At 35.8% G+C, this 15,169-nt stretch overlaps 1 protein-coding gene across 1 annotated transcript in view; it reads right to left on the reverse strand.

The window, feature by feature from the left end:
* col7a1l (collagen type VII alpha 1-like) overlaps positions 1-15,155 on the reverse strand; it is a 116,628-nt gene extending 101,473 nt beyond the window's left edge. The window contains exons 1-2 of the mRNA XM_041256244.1: positions 15,070-15,155; positions 4,094-4,224 (exon numbers count right to left, since the gene is read on the reverse strand). Of these exons, the coding sequence (XP_041112178.1) occupies positions 4,094-4,169 (76 nt within the window). The 5' untranslated portion in view covers positions 4,170-4,224; positions 15,070-15,155. The remainder of the gene's footprint in view (positions 1-4,093; positions 4,225-15,069) is intronic.
* Positions 15,156-15,169: the final 14 nt, after the last annotated feature.

Genomic DNA, 15,169 nt, shown 5'->3' on the forward strand with positions numbered 1-15,169 from the left:
TTCAACATAAGAAAGCAGGAGGTATGTGATAATGTTGCTTGTGCCAAATCCTCCCAGTAGTACTCAAAGAAATGAAAGAAGTAATTTACAAACCACTAACCAAGATCATGCAGCAGTCTCTTGACACAGGGGTGGTAATGACAGACTGGAAAATTGCAAACGTAATACCGATCCACAAAAAGGGAAACAAAACTGAACCAGGTAACTACAGACCAGTAAGCCTGACTTCTATTATATGCAAACTTATGGAAACTATAATAAGATCCAAAATGGAAAATTACCTATATGGTAACAGGGTCCTGGGAGACAGTCAACATGGTTTTAGGAAAGGGAGATCGTGCCTAACTAACTTGCTTGATTTTTTTGAGGATGCAACATCGATAATGGATAATTGCAAAGCATATGACATGGTTTATTTAGATTTCCAGAAAGCTTTTGACAAAGTCCTGCACAAAAGATTAATTCTCAAACTGAACGCAGTTGGGATTCAAGGAAACACATGTACATGGATTAGGGAGTGGTTAACATGTAGAAAACAGAAAGTACTGATTAGAGGAAAAACCTCAGAATGGAGTGTGGTAACCAGTGGTGTACCACAGGGATCAGTATTAGGTCCTCTGCTATTCCTAATCTACATTAATGATTTAGATTCTGGTATAGTAAGCAAACTTGTTAATTTGCAGACAACAAACAAATAGGAGTGGGAAACACTGTTGCAGCAGCAAAGGTCATTCAAAATGATCTAGACAAGATTCAGAACTGGGCAGACACATGGCAAATGACATTTAATAGAGAAAAGTGTAAGGTACTGCACGCAGGAAATAAAAATGTACATTATAAATATCATATGGGAGATACTGAAATTGGAGAAGGAATCTATGAAAAAGACCTAGGAGTTTTTGTTGACTCAGAAATGTCTTCATCTAGACAATGTGGGGAAGCTATAAAAAAGGCTAACAAGATGCTCGGATACATTGTGAAAAGTGTTGAATTTAAATCAAGGGAAGTAATGTTAAAACTGTACAATGCACTAGTAAGACCTCATCTTGAATATTGTGTGCAGTTCTGGTCACCTCGCTATAAAAAAGATATTGCTGCTCTAGAAAGAGTGCAAAGAAGAGCGACCAGAATTATTCCGGGCTTAAAAGGCATGTCATATGCAGACAGGCTAAAAGAATTGAATCTGTTCAGTCTTGAACAAAGAAGACTACATGGCGACCTAATTCAAGCATTCAAAATTCTAAAAGGTATTGACAGTGTCGACCCAAGGGACTTTTTCAGCCTGAAAAAAGAAACAAGGACCAGGGGTCATAAATGGAGATTAGACAAAGGGGCATTCAGAACAGAAAATAGGAGGCACTTTTTTACACAGAGAATTGTGAATTGTGTTTCTGTTTAAAAATATTTCCCAATACATTTAGCTGAAGGAATTGATGGAACTGAACTGTGTCAAGTGTTTTTTTAAAGCCAGGACCTTTGGTTGTAAAAAGTGATGACCTCCTCCTGGATGTCACTGGAAGCTTTTGAAAATGTGGACTTGACTTTGCAAATAACCTCAGACCTAAACTAAAAGGTAATACACACAGACAAAACAAAACCAGCATCATAATAGAAAAATACAATTTATAAAATTCTGAATTGCTGAAGAGCTATAGTAAACCCATGGACCATATTAATAACAAATGTACACAAAACTATCTACTAGTTACTATAATACAATTACTATTTGGTTTATGTTTTATACAGATTTTTTTTTAAATGAGATAGTAACCCAATTTCCCCTGTTCCAAACCCTATTGATGCTGTTGTAAGCCCTATGAACCCTTTATTAATGCTGTGTGTAGCTATGATTTTCCTGTAAAGGGAGTATTTAAAAGAATCACTAATCAAAGATGAATGGATCAAATAGAACTCCTCTTTCAAATGATATATTTAATTGAATAGTGAAAAATAAACCCCAAAAATCTCATAATTATGAATTCTATATAAAGGCAGGCAGTATGACTTCAATGTTGACTCGTACATACGTTATTTACTAATGTTATACAGTGTATTGCAAGGCCAGCTAATTTAAATATGGATGAGTGCAGTAGAGAATACCAAGTAACAACATTCATCAACTATTCTTACTCTAGATGAGCTTATTTCATTAGAAAACCAAAAATAGTTTTAGATATTTTAAATTCAGACTTCAATGTGCATGACCAAGGAAAACGCATGTTTGAAAAGCCAAAAACATATTAATAATGCATATTACTGAATGTTATTAAACATGTCAGCAAAGAGTTGTAATAACAGGCTAGTACTATAGTATGGGGCAAAATGGGGCTGCATGGCTTGGCAATACATTCCAGGGAAAAGTGGAAGTTGGCCATCTAGAAAGGGGGCGACGCTCTGGGAGCTGTCGCTAAAGGCCAGCACTAACCCGGACAGCACTGCACTACTGTCCACTAATGAATTGTATTTCACCACTTGCACGTTAGCACTCACACTGGACTTGTGATTGAGTGTGTCTTTGTGTGTGTTTATACTGAGTTTATTATTTCGGGACTGAATCCTGTGGTTTTAACTGTGCAGTACACATTGTTGTGTATTACCAGTGACTATTATGTATGGTCGCCAAACGACCAGGATTAACAAATAAGGGATTGTTTGGATTGTGAACTTTGTGTTTGCTATCTGTTTAAGCATTGCATCACCTCCACACCTGAGCACTGCAAACCACTTTGCCACACTGTCGTGTTGCAAATGTAATGCCCATATTAAAAAGGGTGATAAGGTTTAACCAGGAAGCTACTGACCCATCAACCTCACCTCTATAACAGGTACAATTGTGGAATCGAAGTAGAGGAGTATCTATATAGCAATGGCATAATAGGAGACAGCCAAACTGGAGTCAGGAAAGGGTGCTTCTGCCTGGCAAACCTCTTAGACTCAAAGAAGTCACTACAACAATGGACACAAAAAGAGCCTATGACATGATATACTTGGATTTCCAAGAAGACTTTGACAAGGTGCCACACGAAAAGCTTGTCCTCCAGCTTCAATCTGTGGGAATACAAGGTAGTATATGCAAATCGATACAAAAGTGGTTAAAACATTGTAAGCCGAGAGTACTTCTAAGAGGGGAACCCTCTAACTGGGACAATGTACTCAGTGGGGTGTTGCAGGTCTCTGACCCTGGACCACTGATGTTTCTTTTCTACATCAACAACCAATATCAGGGGATAATTAGCAAACTTGTCAAATTTGCAGAAAACACAAAGCTTGTGGAGTAGAAACACACCTGCAGCCACCCAGGAAATCCAAAAAATGTAGACTGCATACAGAACTGGGCAGAAACGTGTCAAATTAAATTCAATGCCAACAAACGTCAAGCGTTACAAAAATGTAAGATCCATATACCAAATGGGGGAACAGAACTAGAACAGGCACACCAAGAGAAAGACCTTGGTGTTTTAATAGACTAATTGCTGTCAGCAACCACACCATACAGGGAAGCAATCAAAACTGCAAACATATAGCCAAAAAGTGTAGAGTACAAATCCAAGGAGTTTATAATAAGGTTGTGTAATGCACTGGTGCGTTCTCACTTGTACCATGTCCAGTTTTGGTACCACAACACTAAAGGGACATTGTGGTCCTGGACAGAATCCAGAGAAGAGCAACCAGACTAACCCCAGGACTTAAACGACTGAGCTGTGAAGACAGGCTGAAACAACTGACTCTATTGAGCCTGGAAGAGAAAAGAATGGGGAGGTGGGACATGGTCTTAAATTAAATTGACATCCTTTAAGACCCAAACTGACACAGTTCTGAGATCAATCAGCTACTAGGAATCAGACGATCTTAAATCAGATATTAAGTTCTTAACAAAGGATCATCAAAATGATATACAAGTAATCTGTATTACTGAGTCATTTTATGGAGTGTACTTTACATATTTAAACCTGTTCCATAATACTGACATTCTTATACAGTGCCTGCATTATAACACACGCACACATACCCTGTGGGTTTTTTGCATTTTGCATACAAAGCCTCTTTTCAGTTTTGTCAACTTGGAAAATGCATATCAAAATTGGAAACATACCTTCAACCTGGGCTAGGACTTCCCTCTTTGTAAATGACAATGTCAACATAAAAATCCATACTTGTAAAAAATCCATGTTGTCTTGTTTTCTTTAACTTTATTGATTTGTGGTATTCCTTTATTTCAATGATCTGAAAAATAAAAACAACAAAACATTTTATTTTGAAAAAAGAAAGATCTGTGATCTTAATACCCTGAAAAAAAGTGTTGCAGTACCAGGGTAAAAGTATCATAGTGAAAAAAAACATAGTGAAACACTGGCAACAATGATTATCAATCATGGTAAAGCACAACAAGCTGCCAAACTACTGTGCAAAGTTGCTTTGGGAAACCTTTATAAAGGTTAATAACAAACGTGTGTACAGGAGGTTAATAACAAGCCTGTGTACAGGAGGTTAATAACAAGCCTGTGTACAGGAGGTTAATAACAAGCCTGTGTACAGGAGGTTAATAACAAGCCTGTGTACAGGAGGTTAATAACAAGCCTGTGTACAGGAGGTTAATAACAAGCCTGTGTACAGGAGGTTAATAACAAGCCTGTGTACAGGAGGTTAATAACAAGCCTGTGTACAGGAGGTTAATAACAAGCCTGTGTACAGGAGGTTAATAACAAGCCTGTGTACAGGAGGTTAATAACAAGCCTGTGTACAGGAGGTTAATAACAAGCCTGTGTACAGGAGGTTAATAACAAGCCTGTGTACAGGAGGTTAATAACAAGCCTGTGTACAGGAGGTTAATAACAAGCCTGTGTACAGGAGGTTAATAACAAGCCTGTGTACAGGAGGTTAATAACAAGCCTGTGTACAGGAGGTTAATAACAAGCCTGTGTACAGGAGGTTAATAACAAGCCTGTGTACAGGAGGTTAATAACAAGCCTGTGTACAGGAGGTTAATAACAAGCCTGTGTACAGGAGGTTAATAACAAGCCTGTGTACAGGAGGTTAATAACAAGCCTGTGTACAGGAGGTTAATAACAAGCCTGTGTACAGGAGGTTAATAACAAGCCTGTGTACAGGAGGTTAATAACAAGCCTGTGTACAGGAGGTTAATAACAAGCCTGTGTACAGGAGGTTAATAACAAGCCTGTGTACAGGAGCACTTGGTCTGTTCCAAAGAAGATATTACTCTTCAGCGTAATGTTTGGAGTAACTGGCTCAACCAACAGAATAACTTTGGAAGCTTTTCACTCAAGGCAGATGTTTAATTCCTTGTAGTGGCATTCAAACACATAAACATTTGCACTGAGGTGTACTTTAATCTAATTGCTTGTTAAAGGGGGGATTATCAATCATTACACATTGTTTAGCATATTTAAGGAGCGTTTTAGAGAGATGAAAAATGGTTTTGCTTTGAAAGTCAAGCTGGTTCTTGTTTGAATAATTATACAATTGGTGGTTGAATGTTGGAGGCAGAATGGTAATGTATGATTTGGCTTTACAGAAATAAATTAAAAAGGTCTTACATATGGGCAGTTGTCATAGCTATACTACAATAGCAGGTCTGCTGTGTTGAAAGAGTTTGCCGGTGTGTGTTCATCTTTAAGGCCTGGGGTGGGGGGGTGGTATTCATGTATGTACTGTTTGTTTTTGTTTTCAATGTTTACTACAATCTTCATGAGGATTAATTTCTCCAGTAGGTTGTGTTTATTATCATCTTCATAGGGAACATGCTATCAAAACTGATGTTAATGATAGAAATGTTATACATTTTTTTTCTAACCACCCCTTGTAATTGCCAAGTAATTATAAAAAAAGAATACTTAAAAATAACATTGCTTCTCTTTAAAGAGTTATGGTGGTAGCTTTTTAATACTAGGTTCTAAACATACCTTATACATATGAAACACCAACAACATGTCTCTAAGGAAGATTGTCCACAGGTCATTTCTTGTTAGGTATGTCTTACATGTCAAAAAGTAGCGTGTCAGGACATGATAAAATGCACAATGAAGTCACAATGCTTAAGGCGATAAACCATTAACTTTTGTTCGCTTGTGTTCAGAACTATGCATTTCTCTATATGGCACATTTTACTATAACAAAAATGAGTTCCGCCTGCTTAATCCTGTGTTACTACAGTTTTGGTAACAAGTGCTACGCTATCTAAAGAGACACAAGAGCAGTTTGTTGGAGAAGTCGAAAAAAAAATATTGAAACAGCTTTTTGACTAGAGTGTTGAACAAGCAAGCAACATGTCCTGGTTTGTCTACTTAACAAAGCCCCTAGGGGAAGATAAATTCAACTACATACACTACATTTCGAGCTGTTTAATGGAAACTTCTTCCCTATGAAATATTAAAATCAGTAGATTCATTGTGCTACATCAGGAGAGTTTTCAATTGCTACTTTAGTATCATTAAGTTCTCTAGACCAGCCACTTATTCATCCTGCAGTTAGCTTTAGGTCTCTAGAAGCCAGTGCACACTAGACCGACCCAATAAGACTACGACACGATTTCGTCATGTCGGTGTCATGTCGGTTTTGTGTGTGGCTGAAACCAATGGATTTTGCTTGTCGGCGCTCATCAGCAGGTTTTCAAACATGTTTGAAAGCATGCTAACAAGCGCCGACACGACAAAATCGTATCTGTGTCTTATTGGGTCGGTCTAGTGTGCGGTGGCCTTTAAAGAAGCTAATTATATCATTATTCGATATTGTCACCTCACTCTAGGCCCCACAGGGGCTAAGATTCAACCCCTTGATGTTTTTTTTTTTTTTTACATGTGTGAATTAGACACAGTTAGTTGTCAGTTCTGACCTTATCTCTACTCTAAATAGGATCACTGTGCAGCCAGCAGGTGGTCTACCAGCCCAGCTTCTTCAGATTTTTAGTTTTGTTGTATGAATGCATACAACTTCAATGATAAGAACAGTTTGCAATGAAATTACAGCAATAATGAATTTATGGGGAAAAAAAGATTAAGATGTTCTATCAAGCATTTATGTCATTATGGGTTATCTGTGTTGATCACTGCTGATGTTTTTATTTTCCTTAACTAGTCACGCTCTGTCTTTTGTCTCTTCAGCAAGCCAGCATTACTAAAGGTTCACTTTCCTCATAATGGTTAAATCAACATTTCAATTTTTAATGTAGCGAAGTTGGTGAATACAGCATGGAGCATTTACGATTACACTGTAAATACAGTATAATCATAAATCTCGAAAAACTACTCACTTCTAAATTTTTGGTAGTCATTTTTGTATTACTTTAGTATAAATACATGTTAATTTGGAGTCATATGTTGTTTTTTTCTGACTTTATGTGAACGAAAAGACACACATTTGCCCGTTTTCCCATTGGAAATAGTGATACTTTGAAATATCACTGTCCTGGTCACAAAAGCAAAGTTTGTGGGGAATAATAGCCATTTTCTATACTTTTGAGGCATAAGCAATTAGGAAATAACACTTACTACCCAGGAACAAAAATTGTGTTACATAGTGTAATGACTGCTCAACTTAGAAATGGATTAGCTGAGACTAGGTTTATAATACACTGTATTTACACATGTGGTAGTTATTTTACTATGTACAACTATGTAACAGCATATTTAATTACAGTGTAATTACAGCATATAGTAACCTGATCTTACATGTTACCAACACTATTTATTACTGGTATGTCCATGTACAGCCATTTTAGCATTCTTTTAAAATTACATTTTAAAAACAAATTAAACCTAATATTCCCTGTTAATATGCAAGGAGTCAAGCCACCTGAAAACCCAATCAGACAAAGCCCTTTAAGAAAGGCAAGACAGTTCATCTTTATTTTCACAAATTCTGGCATTCGCTGCAAGCCCTAACACTATCAACACAATGGTATCCTTTTCAGTTGCTTTGGAATGCTGCCGGCTGCAAGCAGTAATGTTCAAGTCATATCTTTACTGGTTTTATTACATTTACACCCGTCAACGAATATGTACATTTTAAGCCTTAGCCACTAAGGAAGAATATTGTGTTAAAACTTTTGTACTGTGTTTTTACATTTTGAAGCAGAGTGATTCACGCTTTTTTAATAGATTTAGATTAAACCACCCGAAGAGAGAAGAGAAAAAGGACAAAGTTCAACCCCATTGTTTAATTGAATTGGTCAACGAGTTCTGGCAAACATGTTATTTATGAGTCTTGATTTAAACTGTTCCATTATTCCTTACTGGCACAGTATGCTAGCTGGCTGCTGTAAAATAAAGATATCTTCCAAAGCTACTCATTCAAGCTGTTTCCATATGGTAAAAACATAGAAGGGTAATATATATATATATATATATATATATATATATATATATATATATATATATATATATATATATATATATATATATATATATATATAGTAGTAGTTCATATAATTTTCATATATTATTTATTTCCATATACTTTTTACATAAAAGTACCATATATGTTAAACCTAGTGTTCCACGTTTCAGGTTTATTCCGAATTTTACAGAAAAATTACAGGATTTTTTTTTTTTTTAAATGGACGTCGGTTTTTACTGATTTATACCCGATTTTTCTCTCTTCCAGGTAGTATTTTCTAGGAAATGCATAATATTTTGATTAAAATGCTGTTTTATTTTGACTCTGACATTGTAATAATCTTAATCCTAAAATACAGCAGACATTTAGTCAGAGGATCAAATTACATCCAAAGGTGGTTCTCTGCTACTTCACAAACACATTATCACCTGATTATGTTGGCCTATCAAAGTTTGATTATTGTGGCAATTGCTGGGCTTAGTAACTACTAGCTTGGTCAAAAACTAAATTGAAATATTTACAGGAAAATATAATATGTTTAGTGAATGAGGAATGGGGAGAAAACATAAATCAGTTTATGAATATTTAAAAGATATTGTTTCAAAGTATACAAAAACATACTGAAAAATAAACAACACATTAAACTAAAACAATAAAGTGAACTGAGAGACAAGCAAGTCATTTTTCCAGCTTTTACATGCACTTTAAATGGAGAGCGCAGAGTGCCTGTGTTAATGAGTTTGTCAGAGCGCTGTGCTTTGCTGGACAGCCACTGTTTATTGCAGAGGTATGTATCGGTGACTTTGTGCGACAGTACTGTCTGTCAATCAGCTAAAACACTATCTAACGCCGACAATCTTAATTGTAAATATTTGACAGAAAATGGTGATGCTTTAGTTGGTAAACTTATGGAATGCATCCATGGAAATCTTCAGTGTGATTTTTGACGCATCTCTTGATTGCTTGGACCATCCAGTTCTGTCAATTTTCTTTTCTTTTTATGATTTCTGTACATCCTATTTCCATCAGCGCATGCGAAACACTAGTTGAAACGTATATGTAATATTTAATTCAAAATATATGGACAGAAATGCATTTTATCAAGTTTAACAGATAGCCTCATTCTTTTGATGTTGCTTATTTATATGCATTGATGTAATATAAAGCTATATTGTACAATATGTGTTTCAAAATGTTGTAGTAATCAAGCTTATATTTAGTTAAATGTGATGTAATTAAACATACTCTGATTTTTAAATGTATTTTATTACTGGATTATTTTAAAAGATTGTTTCTCCCTGGAACATGTGTGTAGCATACAAGCAGTGCTGTATTAAGGGACGGGCCTACAGGGCCCAGGCCCAGGGCCCCCAGGAAACTAGGGGCCCTATAATTATGATCTTACATATTTCATCTTCCATTTGTTTTATTTACAGAGCCGTAGAATATGTATCACGTGTAGGTCACTGTAAGACTAGTAAATACTGTTCACAATTTTTATTTAATAACACTTGTCACCCCCCTCTTTTGAAAATGGCTCAATATTTTTGATACGTGACCTGCCTGTTTTTAGTGGAGCTATGTAAATTAATGTGCTACCACTGTGTGCTTGCGTATTTATGTGTTAATTAATAAATCATGGATTTGGCTACCAACCGTCGTTATTTAAGCGGGGGCTATAAACGGAAAAAAAAAAAAAAAAAAAAAAAAAGCAGCTTTAATACAACAAAATCCAAAGTTTTGCTTGTTTTTACAAAACAAAACAAAAGACAAGCCCCTACAAGACAGCTGTGAAGTGGCTGACAAAAACGACGAGGAGCAAGACGGCCCGTGGAGCTGGTAATGTTGAGAAACTGCAGGCAAAAGAAAAAGCGGTAGAAATGCAACAGCCTCTTAACTGTGAGTTATACACATCTGCCATTGGATGACAGGGTTGGTTCTGTGCAGGGGCAGTTTGTTTTGTGTTTATTCACCAGCACAGGTCTGATGGTTTTTCAGCGTGGGGGGCAATGCCTCCAATAAGCCTGTGTTATGGTTGTCCTGGGGGGTTTCTTGTTGTAAGCAATCTTTACTAAAGTACTGCAGGTATTTAAAACAGGATTAATGCCTTCTAGTGTGACATTGACCACAGATATAATCAACAATTAAATTAAATTTTCTTTGTGGCCATATATGTGTCAAATAGCAAAAAACATCCAGCTTTGCAGTGTTTAAAATATATTTTGTATGAACATATATTTTACAAATATGTTTCATAGATCAAACAGCAGCCAATGTTGTTGTATTTAAAATATATTTATATATTCATATATTTAAAATACAAACAGACCATTTGAAATAGCTTACAAATATATATGGGCCATATATTTATAGTGGTTCTTTTGTATGGGTTACATTTGTCACTTTTTAAATAAAAAAAATATGATAGACTGTTTCAAATAGGGGTCTTGATACCATCTTGACCACACATATACAAATGATAAGGAATTTGAAACTTATTGGAAGGTCAATTAACAACACCCACAAAACAATCTACTGTCAGATTGACAGCCAACAGTGCTCAGCTTTGAGTTGGAGAGGATTTGAATGTAAACAGACAGAGGTCAAATTAAATATCTCTGTAGGGCATGGGTCTTGTACAAAAATGTTAAAAGAAGGAAGTCTTAAAACAATAAAAAGTAGCCCTGCAATTTGTACAGTATTAAGATATCATGGGAAGGAACTCACAGTATAGTAACGACAACTTTAACTGCAAGTAAGTTTCAAATGAAATTTGGTAATAAAATGAATCTGTTAATGCTTTGAAATTGAGTCGATGAGGTCATTAATGAACGCATTTCCTGTTAAAAAGCGTACCTGTCGCAGGTCACGTACATCACTTCTTGTCTCATCGATTAGATGAGGGGAGCTTGTTAATCAAAATGCATGTTAACGAGATCAAGAAAAATGAATGGAAGAATAATTCACTGTTATGGAAACTACTAACGTGCAGGGACAGAGCGCTCCCACCAGCGAGCAGCAGCCAAATGGAAATAAAACATAATAGGAATGTCCATTTTGTGTATAATTTGTAAACTTCATTTAAAATTGCCCATTTTGTCATCCAGAATGTACATTTATCTAGAACACTTCACATATAAGATGCTGATTTACGATTATCTGGTGTGTGGGTAGAAATCGGACGCACGGATTTAAAAGTTTAAAATTAAATAATTAAATAATTAAACCCCACTGGTCATTCACACTCATTTGGGGGGATATTTTGCCACAGCTTATTATATACAACTATTTTAATGTCCATTTTCTTAAGGGATAAAAATAAATAAACGCGTAATTATTACAGCTTTTATGTTCCTGTAAACATGTATAGGATCATAATTAATTGTATATTTTTTTTCCTTTTATTTTGGATGGAGTGGCGGGTGTGGTAGACTTGTCAGCTCACGAAGTGTAGGCCTGGTTGGAATTTACTTTTGTATGTATTTTAGTATGTACGATTGTAGGCTACAAATACATATGTTTTGAAGTGTCATTGTGATTGTAGTTGTTAGTTATAATACATGTACACCATGTATGTAACACTTAATTATATATTTATTAAGCATTTAAAATAATGATAGAACTCCCTAACAAGGACGCATTGCAAATCCACAATCACCTGTAAGGAAACTTTATTGTAATAGTATGCCATTTTCTATACCAAGATTTTGTTATTTACTTTTAGGTTTTTATTTGTATAATTCAAATAAAATCTACAGTAGAGATCAGCTGTCACATCATGTACGTATCCAGAGTTCAGATAGGCTACAGTTGCATTGATAATTTTTTGGTAGTAATATTGCACTAGGTGCAAATAACGGTATATCATTTCAGCAATACAACTAACATTCCGTAAGGTTACAAATGGTTCAAACAAGTGAATAAATCACACTCATAACCACTAGTATAAAAAAGACAAAAAATATTTTCATAACTACAAATATTGAATTATCTAGGTAGTCTTACAATACTCACCTACTAAAATGGCATCTGGTGTATTGGGAATCTAAAGATTATTAAACACAGTGTATTGTGTCAAAATGTAAGAGTCATGAGTCAGATGTTATAGGATGCACCACAAATCACCTGCACTTTTAGTGAATGGAACCCCTTCCTGTTCACATATATATCCATGGTGCAGGGATTTCAGTGCAACATGTGTACAATCGAAGGCTCCCATTACTCTGGGAAATCCTGCAATCTCATAAAACTCCCTTTTCATATTTTGCAGCTCCTCCTGATTAAGTGGGATACTGCTACAATCATTAACCCTCTTTATCTAGTCACCCTTAACCCTTTGAAATGACCCAGAGACACAGACCCCGTTCACACTGCTGGGCTGGCCGACTCATGGCCGTCTCAGGGGTGTCTCAGGGGCATCTCAGGGTGAGTCTCAGGTCCGCTGTATATTTAGGTCTGCTCACATTTGTAGTTTGTGACTGAGAAGCAAGCCTAAAATGTGGCGAATTGCTTTTTTTTTTATGGAACGATAGCCTGTACTCATCTATCCGCGGATTCGAGCTACCGATATATCATTAGAACTAAACCTCGACTAAAGGATAATTATTATAAAAAATGTTTTTAAATGAAGCACTAGCAATTTTATGGTACAGTATATATATATTAACATATATACAAAAACTATAATATATATATATATATATATATATATATATATATATATATATATATGGCACCAACCTCTGACTGTCAAGATACTGTAGATACTAATATAATTTAATCTAAGTGAAGGAATATAACACTTAATTTTTAAAAAGGCATCCTTAAAACTTGCATGAGCATAGCAGAAAAGTAATGTATTGTGTTTGAGCTTCTGGTACAAAGAGAGTTGTATTTTCTAAAAGTCCAGCAGGTGAAGTTTATATATATGTTACCAATAAAACCCATAATTCATTGCTTAATGTTGCAGCTGGAACCCTCAGTGAATATGCTGAATCTTGTAAATGCATAAACACACATTGTTTAAATTCTGTAAACTTACATATTGCGGCAACTGTAAATTCTATTTGAATTTTTATTTTTAAATGTTAGCATAAACTACAAATAAATCAGCATTTTGTATTTCAATTTTTTTTTCTCTGAATAAAGCTGATATAGCAAGCAGACAAGCAGTTTAGTTGTCACCATACCATCACTGATTGTATCACATGAAAGGGTGTTTATCTTTCTGCAACTAGCTGGCTTCAGACCCTACGTGCTGCAACCAGAACCGGAAATTATCACAACATATTGCTTTAGTTACGTTAGACTGACATTAGCACAGATAATCCTTTGCAATTCAATTGATTGCAATTGCAGATGATTTAATGAACTATGATGGGTGCTCAGGGCCTGAGTGAATGACAAATGTGGCTGGAGGCCTTGTCCGTGGGTGTTCAACGGCTACCTTCGCGATGCCAGGTGGAAAAACATGAACAGGTACATGCATCCGAGTGCCACAGATAGGAAGTGGATATGGGCCACCCCCCTACCCCCCGGGATGAGGCACGCCCCCCGGGACAAGGCATGCTGTGGCTGGGGAGGAGGAGGATGAAACAAAAGAAGCGACATGAAAGAATGACATATGGAGCCTTTATGCGCTTGCTGATGACATGTTGGTTAGGGCCAAGTTTACAGTTTTCTGAAAAAACACATGGTTATAGTTTGCTTTCATGCCACTTGTGAGAGAACAACATTATCAGACACAACAACTTAGAAGTGAATCACATGCTCCTCAGCACACATGACATGGGCAACAGGGACCTGACTTTCCACTTGCAGAAGCAAAAACCTGAATTACGATATTACCTTAACTAGTTAATCAAAATGTAACACTATCTATATAATGGTGTCCATAAGGGTGTTTTAAGTTTACTCCCTAAGAACCATTGCTTAATTAGAAGATGTAGCCTGAAGTCAAATAAATGATATAGAAATAGTGGTGAAAACGTAATCAATTTGGCCAAAACATGAAGGTCTTTCAGCAGCAGTGGCAGAAAAGGGTGTCAACAAATAAAATCAGGATCAGCTGTAAGTGCCACTTGACTTCAAGATGCTTCCCGCTCAGTCAGTACAGTAGATATTTGAATTGAATGAAACACTTGGGTTCCCCTCTTAAGATTACTTATGTTCTGAGTTAAATTGGATCCTCCCCAGCTGTCTGTATGCTAAACCAGCAGTCTGCACGTCAATCTCAAACATGAAAAAAATCACTATAATTTAATCAAGAAAAGTGCATTCCTAATTGTAAAAGGTATTTTGAGACTATTAACAAAACACATATCATTTAGAATATATCCCCTGTTCTAATACAGCTATGTTACAATTGGAACTGTTTACTACATAGTTCAATAGATTCCTACACTTTTGATAATTTTTTTAATGGAACATGCATAGAAAATTAGAGTACTTAATGTTTAGTTTTTATTTTTATTATTATTTTGTCATAGACCTTAAAGAATAAAAAAAGTATAAGTCTCATTGGATGCATTCATCTCTCACATTAAATAAGTGGTTACAGGGGGCGATTATGATTATAATGCAGTACATAAGTTATGAATGTATGCCATTACAAAAAAAAATAAAAAGTACATTTCAGGACAAAAAAAGGTCTGAAACAGTTTCTGCACAAACTATTAAATAAAAAGAAAAGGTGTTCATGTCTAGCTTGAGTCTTACCTCTCAACTATGGCAGACATCCTCCTGTGGTTCTAGATAGTCATTTCAACAGTCAGGAGAACAATGAGGGAAATCACTGTAAAGGTATTCCTTTAGTATG

The sequence above is a fragment of the Polyodon spathula genome, chromosome 7 (genome assembly GCF_017654505.1).
Source record: "Polyodon spathula isolate WHYD16114869_AA chromosome 7, ASM1765450v1, whole genome shotgun sequence".
Lineage (NCBI taxonomy): Eukaryota > Metazoa > Chordata > Actinopteri > Acipenseriformes > Polyodontidae > Polyodon > Polyodon spathula.